Source organism: Diplotaxodon limnothrissa, linkage group LG20 (assembly GCF_057381915.1).
Source record: "Diplotaxodon limnothrissa isolate DT_005_m linkage group LG20, D_limnothrissa_male_GT1.1, whole genome shotgun sequence".
Lineage (NCBI taxonomy): Eukaryota > Metazoa > Chordata > Actinopteri > Cichliformes > Cichlidae > Diplotaxodon > Diplotaxodon limnothrissa.
This window is the reverse complement of record NC_140615.1, coordinates 27,107,797-27,120,789: the sequence shown is the minus strand read 5'-3', so window position 1 is coordinate 27,120,789 and position 12,993 is coordinate 27,107,797. Positions and strand designations below refer to the sequence as shown.

Here is a 12,993-nt window from a genome sequence, read left to right as displayed (position 1 = left end):
ATGGGTCAGATGGGCACACTGTGGTCATAAAAACTTGGACGGGGTCAGCAACAATACTCAGGTAGGCTGTGGTGTTTAAACAATGCCCAGTCGGGACTAAGAACCCCAAAGTGTGCCAAGAAAACCTATCCAAACACAACTAGCAACCTGAAATGTTGATGGAAGGCAGGAAGCATCCATGCTTTCATGTTAAAGCAACATTTTTCCAATCTTCTCTTGTCCAGTTTTGGTGAGCTTGTGAAAATTGTAGCCTCCCTTTACCTGTATTTAACTGACAGGAGCAGCACTCATGTGGTCGTCTGCTGCTGTAGCCCATCTGCTTCAAGGTTTGATATGTTGAGCATTCAGAGATGCCCTTCTGCATACTCTGGTTGCAATGAATGGTTATTTGAGTTATAGTTCTCTTCCTATCCATTTAAAGCAGTCCGACTGGTCTCCTCTGAGCTCTGGCACCAACAAAGCATTTTCTCCCTGAGAACTAACGCTCACTGGATATTTTCTCTTTTTCAGACCATTCCCTGTACACCCTAGAGATGGTTGTGTGGGAAAATCACAGTAAATCAGCAGTTTCTGAAATACTCAGACCAGCCTCCCTGGGAACAACAACCTTCCCACATTCAAAGTCACTTAAATCGATTTCTTCCCCCATTCTGGTGTTCTTCAGCAGGTTGTCTTTACCGTGTCTAAATGTCTAAATGCATTTGGTTGTTGTTGTTGGGTTCACTAATTAGATGTTTGCATCATCAAGCTGTTGAACACGTCTAACTAATATAGTGGCTGGTGATTTTATATGTTGTGAAAAGCTATACATTTTTATTTGAAACTGTTATACAGGTATAAACAGTTCAGGTAATAGATATGATCGGACTGATTCTTAAATGGCGCTTTTCTACTCTGCCGCAGCGCCCAAAGCACTTTATACAATATGCCTCATTCACCCATTCACACAAGCTCTATTTTATATGCTTAAGTGCCTCTATCTACCATTCAAACGCATTCATACTCCAGTGAATGCATCGGAGAGCAACTTATGATCTTGGGGTTATGATCTTGCCCAAGGATATTTGGCATGCAGACTGGAGGAGCCAAGGATCGAACCACAAACCTTCAAATAAGTAGATGACCTGCTTTACTTCCTGAGCTACAGACACCAAAAAAAGAAAAAAAAACACTTTTTGCCTGAAGTGCCTCACCATAAATGTTTGCTCTGAGCAAAGGACTGATAAATAGATTTAATGTATTCTGCCAATAAACACGAGGGCTGGTGTTTAAACATAGAACATTTCTTGCAGTTCAGAAGAGTAGGACGATGATATAATGAAACATTTATCTCGAGGCACTGAAACACTCTAATAAAACACCTACAAGACTCAGTCACGCTTAAAAGTGAACTCCATGTACTGGAAGCTTATATGCCTCAGTACATGTGTGGAAACCTCTTAGGCTCTTGTAAGATGTCCCCTGTAATACATAAACTTCATGGGGACGGTTCGTCCTGACAAGCATCATTAACAATGACTAACTATGCTGCGGAAAACTTTTTCACTTCAGCTTTCAGCAGGTAAAATTGCATCTTCTAAAACTCCTGTCTCTCTGCAAACAGCAGCGTTTGACAGGAGTTGGATGTGACACTTAGTGCGGAGATGTGGAGTCTTTTGAAAATAATATGTGAAATTCCCCTGCCTATCACTTGTTTTATGCATGAAACCTTGAGTAGATTGCACCAGAGGCGGACTGCAGGCGAAAAGCTAAATGTGGTCAAGTATAATGGAAAGAAAGAAAGGTTGTAGTTGTGATTTTAACTTTAGTCCATTATTTTTTATCAGGGAGAAGGGAGTGTGACATCAGTTTCACACTCTGTGCGCAGTTAAGATGTGGAGTATTGCCATTACATATTGAAATGGGAAGACACAGAGGTGTGACCGAAGATGAAAGAATCTGCGAACATTACGAGCTAAATGAGACGGAGAGCGGAATTCACTTCATTTTATCTTGTCCTTCATATCATGATTTATGACAACCGTTGTATAAAAAATGTTAATCTTTCAGTTTTAGATGTGAGGCGGAATGAGAATGGAGCTTTAATTAAACGCTTTCTTCATAATGTTTTTGCATTTTCTTAATGCATTTCTAAAGCATGAGAACGCAGGGCAAAAGTGGCATATGTGCGTTATATGGGTTACAGACTGCTAGATATGAACTTGGTCACATTTAAAACATTTGGCACTAATGGATGCAGAAGTAGTGTTTGATTTGTCTGGATTTATTTATGACTTGGGTTTTAATGGGCTGTGCTCATGTGTTTTTATGTTTCCATAGTGAAATATCTCCTTGGGCGTTATATTCGAGGAGCCTTATGCGTATGTTTGTTTGAGCACTTACGTCTAAGTCTGGTTGATCCGGATGTTAGGTGACATTTGGCTTATTGTGTCTGATAATCCCATGAAAGATGGGTCATATAAATGTCCAAACACAGAAATTAAAAATTCATATATTTATTCATTCATGCAACACCGGGAGCTGCAAAGCAGAAGCTGCTCGTAGTTTTCCTGACTGTTGTGATACAAAGAAAAAATCACAAATGGAGAAAATAATGTAGGTTTTATGTATATTACCTTTTACACTTTTAAGGCTGGGCTACTGATTGATTGAAATCTTTGCAAGACTTTGCTTGAAAAAACATGCATGCAAATTCCAATTGAATATTATCTAGAAGAACAGTCTGCCACTACTGCCTTGACATCATCTATATTGTAGGTGGGGAATAATTTATTTTGGTAATGTCAACCAGTCTCAGAGAAGTATCCAAACAATATGAACACATCGTTCATTATTTGTAGTTCCGCTATCATTTGGAATAAATATATAAAACGCTATATTAGATTTTACCTGTTGTAATTCAGTTGAGATACTGTTCATGACAGATGCCATCCAGCCAGAGGCACTTGACTGCATTGCATTGTCACTGAGGAACTGTGTAATGCGCATTATCTCAGAGTATGTGATTAAAGTTTGATTGAATGTTGTCAAAACTGTTGTTGCTGACAGAATCATCGCTCTCAATGTCGAATTTTCTTCATTGTGAGGGAGCATCAGGCCGCGAGGAGCTGTGGAGGATCCTCAGCTTCTCCGCAGGCAGTGTGTGTTCTCCTCTAGTATCTTTTAATAGGCTTGTGATCATCAAACTTTACCAAAACCTGTCTCTCTCACAGATTATCTCTTTCTTTGGAACTCCTCTAAATGTTGGCCAAGGTTGAAATGATTTCCCAAATTCAAAAGTTTAAAAGAGACCTAATACTCTCATTTCCAGCACCATGTTTTTTATTCTTAGACTGCACTAAGGTAGCTTTGCATAATTCACACTAAAAAGTTTCTTATTGGTTTTATCCCGTGCCATTGTGCAGCCTCTTATTAAAGCCTCTTTTTGAAACAAGGCATTTTAGCTGTCCTCCATTCAGGGCCACCCTCCCCTTAAACCAGGGGTCCCCAATCTCAGTCCACGAGGGCTGGTGTCCCTGCAGGTTTTAGATGTGTCCTTGATCCATCACAGCTGATTTAAATGGATAAATTACCTTCTCAACATGTCTTGTAGTTCTCCAGTGGCCTGGTAATGAGCTAATCATGTGATTCAGGTGTGTTGACCCAGGGTGAGATCTAAAACCTGCAGGGACACCGGTCCTCGTGGACTGAGATTGGGGACCCCTGCCTTAAGCCATCTTTATTCCAATTGGCTGCCCCAGACAAACAGAAGGTTGGGTGGAATAGCTGTGGCTGAGGTGACCATATTAAGGATAGCTGCCGCTACTCAAAAAAAAGTAAATTATTACACATTACTAGTACATACCTATGCTAAAATATTGCTATGCCTTTGCTTGCAAAGAAATAGACTTACTTATACTTACTTACCCGCATGGAGAAAATTGAGGGAAATAAAGTGGGTCACTTTAGCCAGTTGCTCTGTGGTTGCTACACATGTATAATTCATCATTTGTGGATATAAATAAGATGTTATTGTCACGAAATTAAAATGATAGGATGCTTTCATAAGGTTTTGTAGGTGTACAAAGACTTTAACTTTATTGCTAGACGGTTGCCAGGCAACATGATGGCATTTTAATATATTGTACATATTTCAGCTTTTAGGGGTATAAATTCGATATCACTGTCATGAAAGAAAAATGATGCGATGTTTTCATAAGGTTTTATGGGTGCATAAATGCTATAAACTGGTGATGTTAGCCTATTGTGTGGTGTTTGCTAGGAAACGTGATGATCTTTAATCTCTGACATGGATAAGAACCTTCAAAACCTACCTGCGTGGCAAGTTTGGTCACTCAAACTCCTGATCATGTAGGAGGAGTTTGCAAACTAACAAACACCTAGAGAGACTTAAATTTTGGGTACTGCATTACATTAATTACTTAATTACTACCTGGAGAAAGTAAGGCACTACATTACTTGTTAGATTAATTTGTCGTTACTTTGTAACATGGCCTGACGTGAATTGTCACATAATAAATAGTAACAATATAAACTTTAGGCTACAGGTTCATACACTGACACAAATCCCTGTCCTAATCACAACACACAAGAGCAGTCCAAATGTAAATAACTACAGGTAGAAATGGAGGCTACAGTCCTTCAAGCCTGTCAGCTCATCACTTTTTGGTTCCATGCTGAAGATCGTCTCTTGCTGCTGGGCTGGGGTAGGCATTCACTCAGCTTTAGCATCACTTTCAGTTCTTCAATACAGGCTTTGTGTTAGCGTGATGTCTATGCAGATGCTTGCAAAGATCAAGTGCTATGTGAGCAGAAGCTGATTATTCCTACTGTCCTGGACACAGTTGTAGCTTTATCATATTTTTGTCCTTTCATGCAATAAAAAGTTATAGACCGTCCCACCATTTTCCTCCTCCATTCATATGAAGAGTAGTCAGCTAATTGCAGCAAGTACCTTCTTAATATCCATCCATTGTGCAGAGCACTGAAGAACCTTTGTAATGAAAGTAACAACATGACAAAAACATGGTGGTAACACTTTGTAAAGTGTTAGACACAGTCTCACTGAGAACTGTCTGAAACAGAGCAATTACAGCAGTTTGAAGCATGAGCTTCTGGTTCACAGGGATCACTTGCACATAGATGTTATTGTTTGAAACTTTGCCCTTGTTAAAAACAGTATATATGTGACAGAAAATAGGCAAAACACAATAACTCTGTTTTTTTCAAAGAGTTTTATTCTTAGTCGTGTAGGACTTAAATTATGTCACTTTTTCACAATTTTCCTGCCGACACACGTGATGGATCCTGAACTGTATTTTGACAAATCATGTCAAGGAAACATCAAAAGGGATTTCCTTTTTTTTTTTTTTTCTTTTTGCCTGTCCCGTTTGGCTCTTTTGCCATCAGAATTGTTGTCTAAAGGCAAAGAAAGATGCCCAACGGATTTACTTTACCAAATTGACCATCCCAGCCTTGCCATAATGGTCCATTTGATTCACCTTTTATTGTTTATTTTATTTTCACTTACTGAATACGGGACAGACTTGACTGGGGGAAAGAAGGGGAGAAAGAAAGAGGGTAGAATAAACAGCTGAGAAGAGGGACGGGGGAGAAGGACAAAAGACAAAAACCAACAGAATGGGCAGAGAAAAAAAATGCATATATCGATCACCTGGATCACCTGCTGAGAAAGAAAAAAGAAAGCAAGCAGAAGAGAACAAGAGTAATAGAATAAACAACATCACAATGATATATGGGAATATGACAGTAAATACTAAATATTAAACATTATTGTGCAGCACATAAGATCAACAGAACACAGTGTGCTTTGAGGTAGGAGCCAAAAAGGGTGTAGTTTGTGGGTGTGATCACCCGTGTGTACACCTGTGAGCATGGACGCGCTTGTTTTTTTTAAAAGGTTCCTTCATGTAATGATCTGCTAGAGGGTGTGGGGGGGCCACAGCCCCGTCCTCCAGGGCATGAAGCAGGTATGGAGGAGATCAAAACTCCAGACATCCAGAGGCCCCCAGAACACAAGAGACCAAGGAAGACCAACAGAGGGGCAGCCGCGCCACTGTCCCAGAAAGAGCTGAGGAGAGTCCCAGATGAGGGCTCACTCAGCAGCCGCGGAGCAGAAGCCAGGGGGAGTTGCAATGACGCGCCCGTGAGCCCCGCCGGCAGCCAGCCGTGCCTGAGTGACCGAGCCCCAGGCCGAGAGGCCGGGGGCACCCCACCTCTGAAGTGGCCCGAGCGAGCCCCAGGCTCCAGGCCCCGATAAGCGGCCGCCAAGGAGTGAGCCGGTGTGTACCTGGACGCCCATCCCCGGACACAAAGAACCACCAACGCACCGATGTCTGAGGGAGTCCGCCACTGGCAGGGGAAGTGGTGGTAGGGGGAGATAGGCCTCCAAACCTTGGAGGGCCTGAGATCAAAAAGGATTTCCTCTAATTGTTGTGACAATTACTTACCATCTCTGCCACATGCAGAGTGCATTATCGGTCACAGCTTCTTAATCTGCCAATCATGAATACCAGAAATGGGGATCTCCTGTACAGAGTTGAAAAGAAGCAAAGGCCATCAACATACAGAGCTACAATACAGAATCAGGCTTTGGAGCACAAAGCCAGACAGAGTTATTCATGACACGAGCCAGGATAGAAAGTAGGCCACCCCAAACAACAAGAGACATCCAGGTAGTTGAGGGGAGACTGCAAATCCCCTGGATTCATTATTGAAGGCATTCTCTAACGGGGCAGAGAGCATCCTAATTGTCACTTACTGAATCAAGTTCTTATCACTGTGTGCATTTATAGTACTCATCCATACACAATTAAATTGCCTTTGCAGTAAGTATATCCCTGGTGGGTATAATTATGAGAATTACGCTCAACAGCTTTTTGTCTAAATAGTAGAAACATCATCTGTTGTGACTGAATGTTGGCATTTGGCTTGTCAGTGAGATGTAAAATTCAAAAGCAACCGTTTGATTCCTGATGAGCGCGTTAATAAATCATTACGGTGGTTATAAATAGTAAGTTGCCAAGCAGTTGTGAAAATGCCTTCATGTATTTATTTATGTTAAAGCAACAGAAGCTAATTATGACTGTTCTGCGACAAGCAAAGCATTTGATTGGCGGGTACGAATTTGGGTCAAGCTCACAGAGATGCACAATGGAAAAACCCTGTCTCTGCGGTTAGAGATGGTTAGAAAAAGGATTTGTTTTGGTGTGCTTATGTGCCTGTGTGTGTGTGTGTGTGTGTGTGTGTGTGTGTGCGTGCATGTGTATTAGAAAGCATGAAAGCCCACATACCTACACATGCTTTGTGTGTGCGTATGAGCGCACAAAGTGCCTATTACAGCTTATTGTGAGCTTGCTCCCGAATCAGCTCTCCTGCATGGTCAATAAATCAGTTGTGATAGGGTCAGCATTGCAGACTCTTTGGTATCAGAATCTCATTAAAAGCTTATTCCAGGCATCTTTAGTTGCTTGCACCAAACTCTGTAGTGTTGCTATGGATACCAGACAGGTTACCATCTACCAAACATGGAAGCGCAGCAGCACAGGCTGAAGATTCTCTGGCGATTATGTTTGATGCCACGTGTGCTGCCCCACAACGCTTTAACTCGTGGCCCCAAAAAAATCTAGTCATGAGCCCTGCAAATTTGCAGCTGAAACAACATTCCCCCAGCCCAGAGTGACAGAGAACAGAGTGCGCTGAGAGTACTGTGATATTCATACAGTTATTAATGCATGGTGTACCAGCCAGATCGCTGCTTCTGATGCTGCTTCACAGAAAAACTGGAGGGTATGGAGGCAATTGAGTGCATTGGTGTGTTGATGATATCAGGCATCTGAATGATTTTTGGAGATTAGAAGACAAAGGCATGACTAGCATGGAAATGAGTGAAAGAAATTACCGTTTCCGAATATTTACCAAGAAAGATTGTATGCAAATGGTGACATTTCCTCCTCTCACTGATTCACTGAGCATTTTGCTTCTCCACAGACACGCTGTGGTGGATAATGTGTTTACAATGGTACCCTCTCCTAGTGCACATTACCAGTGACTGACTGAATGGCAGTATGTAAGTGACATCTGATACTTTCAAGTGCAGTAGATTAGAGAGGAGGCTATGGTGATCGGCTCTTCAAACAATAATGTCCCCTCTTGAAGTGATTATTTTTCCTCCAAGACCCTTAAATGAAACAAAGAGCTCTTAAATGTCCTCTGATTTACCGATTTCACCACCTCTTAGAAAAATCACTAGATTCTAATGAAGTCAGTGTTTAAAATTTGCAATCCCTACATGATCTGGGTTATGCAAGCTCACAATTACAGGCTGACAGTGTGAAAGGTGTTATGCAACGACTGAAAGGGAATGTCATGTTGGATGCATTTGAGAGAATGTACCTGTGTTCATGTCACGGGAGTCCAATGAATGATCCTAGCACTTACCGCACTGACAGCCTTTCTCGGGCTGCATTCTGCTGTGTGCAGAGCTGCAGAAAGATAAATGTAGACTTTCTGTATGCTGAAAATGTAGTGTTCTTAGTGCATACATGTTCTTTTATTGTACTCTCAGAGGAATATACATTAAAGTGGGCCTGGTAATAGAATTTGCTAGTGGGAGAAGTAGGGCTCGGATTGCTTGAGCGGTGAAATAAAACAGCTCGTATAAAAGGAAAAGAAAGGTGGCTTCAATATGTCATGGACAGCTTGTCATCTGACAGTGTGGTCCATCAATCTAGAGTGAAAAAAGTCAACAGGCTGGCAGGAAGGAGGGCAAGTAAGGATATTTGTTGGTGATTCTTCTGCTGTTGTCATTAATACACTTGAACCGTCTTTGACTTGAGTGAGTAGCTGCAGGTCAAGCTTTAATAAATGCTTCTAGATCATGTACTAAACGCATGAGTGCTCTTTTGCTCATAGCAACACATAGCAAATGCCGGGATCACCTACTTATCTCTTAATAATAGTAGGTTATCAAACCAAGAATTGTATAATTGAATAATCCATTAAATTATGTGGGAATTCAGTATTAAAAATATGTTCCTATAAAACTATAAAAGTTTTTAATGACTAACATCATGGCTCCTTCTGCAGAAAGGTTAACCACATTGCAAGACTCAGAAAATGGCAACAAACAATGTAATGTATCTTCTGGATGCTGAGATTTTGTTATTGGGCAGTGGCTATTATTAGGTTTTGCCTCATCACTTCGCTCAGCAGTGTGACTGCTCTTTAATTGGCAACAGACGTTTAGCCATCATCGCTGTCTTGTTTCTAATTTTTCTTTATAAGGGTTTAAATGCTACTCCTAACATATTTATCTGCCTCATAGAGCAGCCAAATCAAAGCTGATACCACACACAAAGGAGCTACCCATTTTGATTATGTCTGCTGCTATTCTAGTCTTTATTAAAATCACTCTTCACCTGTCTCTGCTTACTTACAGCTGTACATTCAGACAACCACCCTGACCATCTCTATGAACCTCAGTGCCTCAGTAGCACTGGGCATGCTCTACATGCCCAAGGTGTACATCATTATCTTCCACCCTGAGATGAACGTCCAGAAGAGGAAGCGCAGCTTCAAGGCTGTAGTCACAGCTGCCACAATGTCATCACGTCTGTCCCAGAAGCCCAACGAGAGGCCCAATGGAGAGGCAAAGACTGAGCTGTGTGAGAACCCCGCTGCTGACCCCATGAGTAAGTAATCTGGTGTGGCGTTTTTAGCCAACATGCAATAAAACAGAGAAGCTTGCACAGTTTTTAACATTTGTAAGCAGGATGCAGACTATTAATAAACAGTTTACTGCACTCTATAATCATGAATACGTACACAAACCTTTTTTAAGTGTTAATGTCCAGGACTTACTCTGTGGACATCCTGCAAAACTCAGACTCTCTGAGATTAAAATTTTTAATTCATGACTAAAGTCATGTGATATTCTCTGAGGCTAAACTTGTAAAACTTTAAAACATTACATGAGAAAAAATATATATAAATAAAAAAACAGCCCTCACTTTCACTAGGTTGAACCAACTGCATCACACCTCAGAGGCCAGCACAGAGGGAATGCCCAAAGTGCAGAGTAGTAAGAGACACGCAGCAGTAACTCTTTCACAAAAACGTGTGTGGTGTTCTCCTGGCAGTGTCTCTTCAAAGCATAAATGCTTCCAATCATGTAGCAATTCTGTCCTGACCTAAGTATTTCCTGATTGCAGAGTATAATTTGATAAGGTCTACCACTGCAGGCACAATGCATGGCAACCAGTAATTGGAATTTCTTTTTTCTTGCTCATATATGACTTTAATCTGGAAAAAAATAAGATTTTACCTTTGAATATAAAACCCTTGCCTAAGCTCTGTTTTGTACTTTTGTAAGCTACAATAATGCTAATATTGTTTTTCTATACAGGCTGAATGTGGACGTAGAGTATTACCAAAGGACTGCTAGAAATACACATTTGAATTTTTATTTTCACAGTTTTAAAGACCAATACATTGTAAAAAGAAATGCTTGTACTTTAGTACAACACTTTAGTTAGACATAAGCTTAACCTATGAACGGTCCACAATCTACAAACACATTTGTGTCCACAGTGAGCCTTTAATATTAAAAATAGTCCCTTTATAGCCATGAGAAATGATACAGACCATAAAGATGACCCAGGAGCTGAGATCTACATCTGTATAATAGATGTAAATTTTCCCAAGACACATAAATGAGATCTTTTTAGTCTTTTTTTAGATCTTTTTTCCTTTCTTGTACTAGAAAGCCCATTCCACTGGTTTAATAGGATGGTGACTTGGTTAAAATGATGTATAATGTCCCTTAAAAAGGACCCAGTTATCTTGTATCCTGATTAATAGTTCGACCTTTAGGCCAGCTGCATGGCAGGGAACATGAGAGATGGGGGCACTTGCTCTCTGAAGAGATTTCAAGCAGCAGGGCTTTGTCGACGGGCATGGAAGGAGATTATCTGTCCCTGTTGCTGTGTGTTACTCATACCACCCTTCATCTAAAACAGTAAGCGTGATCCTGTTAGCAGAGAGAAAGCTGGGTATTAGTACGTGAGTGGGGAGGCCTACATATTTCCGTAGTTAGGTGATATGGTGTTTGTTGTGGGTGAGAAACATCAACATGAGCAAGAGTTTTTTAAGCCCTTTAAAGAAGAAAGACTGCAAAGGCAGAATTCTAGGCCAGCGTTGCCATGGAAGCTTTATGCTCATCTCTAGTTGTCAGGACAAAGACAGTGAAGATTGACAGCTCATGCAAATCACACATCACAGCTTCCAAAGACCTCTTCTCCCACAACACTTCTAATCACACAGAGTGATCATGGCACCCACAGGTGCACCAGCCCCACAACCCCTCTCTGGATTATGCCTCTGAGATCACAGATTTTCCTGGGAATTTCTCCAAACAGCCAACAGTTGTCACACTCATCTGTCATGAGCAGAATGAGTGTGTGGGTCTGTGACTGAGTGTGCTTCTCAATGTGTGTATCATTGTGTGAGTCGAAAGTGTGAGTTATGCGCATAAGTCAGAGTGCTGATGCAAGCGTATCAGGGGATGGGGAGCACATCTTTGCCTGTCACACATGTGGCTCTTTGAGTAAATAGGGGTGAAACCTTGGCATCTGTTGTAGCAGCACATCAAAAGTCCCCAAGCAGGGCATGCGGTCTCTGTAAGACCCTCCCAAAAGTGCCCCCTATCTTCTGCTCGGTGTGTCTCTCACCTTCTGTCTCTCCAACATGAATATCTTCTCGCCTTTTCTCCCCTCGCTGCATGCACTCTCCTCCTCTTGCCCTTCTTTTTTTAGCAACATTGGAACTGACATTTATTAATGGCGAATTTATGTGCATGACCGCCCTGAAACCTGAACTGCGCCTCGAACATCCCGGGAGAATGTCCGTCAATTCCTGTAACCATCGGAGTGCCAAATTCCTTCTTTTCAGGGGCCCCCTTATGGAATGACTCAAACTGATTTATAGGATTAAGAGCATTAGCAGTTCTGCAGATTTACATTGATATTGATACGGTGTAATATCATCATGATTACACCTCTCGGAGAAGAGGCTTCGCCCTGAGATGTCGCATTGATTCACTGTCCCGTTACATTTTTCCCAACAGGCATGTGCGCGACTGCCTTAATGCTTCTCTGACTGATTTCATTTAATTAACAATGAAATCTGTAGTCGGAAAACACAACTTAACAAATGGAAGAACCAAAAGGAAGAAGAGTTATGGGAGGCTTTAATATTAAAAATTAGGATGATAGAGAGGATTTGTCTGAGCCAATTTCTATTACAACTAACTAGAATCACAGACGTTAGAAGATTCATGCTCTGGATTTTTTTTTAAATACTTCTTTATATGGAAATAAAATGTATATTAGTTAATCAATTTAGCTCTCTTTTCCATTAAGCCAACTTTCTTCTGATTGGCTGCCGCTCACAAACAGAAAGTTTGAATAGCAGGCGAATGTGACTTTTATCATATCTCATAGAAGACTTTATTATTTGAAACTCTGGCTATATCTAATATGAGAATTCAGCATTTTAACTGTATATATGTGACAGCAATTAAGGAAAAGCATAATACTTTAGGTCCCCTTAAAGGAAAATGAGCTTTGAGGATATGGCAGCCACAGATGGATGACTTGCTCACATAACTAATGTTACTGTCACACTACAATGCAACCAAAATTACTGCAGTGAACTTGCGATCTTGTTTTCTTTAAACTGGTTGCTTCAAGGATGGGAACCAGGTCTGCAACCGTTTGGAGTCAGCTGTAGTCTTCAAAACAACTTTGGTGCATCAAGATAAAACACAATCGATCAGCTTTCAGTTTGCAAATGAATGTGGTCAGGTTGGTAATTACATGCAATCTGTTTTATGGAAAAAACTGTGATAAATCATTCAATTCTGTTGCCATCTGTATAGACAGAAATTCACATTAACTACTTACTTCAGGTCCA

At 41.0% G+C, this 12,993-nt stretch overlaps 1 protein-coding gene across 1 annotated transcript in view; it reads left to right on the top strand.

The window, feature by feature from the left end:
* LOC146611088 (metabotropic glutamate receptor 7-like) overlaps window positions 1-12,993 on the top strand; it is a 73,652-nt gene that overhangs the window by 58,460 nt on the left and 2,199 nt on the right. The window contains exon 9 of the mRNA XM_085345435.1: window positions 9,461-9,713. Coding sequence (XP_085201561.1) covers window positions 9,461-9,713 — 253 coding nt within the window. The remainder of the gene's footprint in view (window positions 1-9,460; window positions 9,714-12,993) is intronic.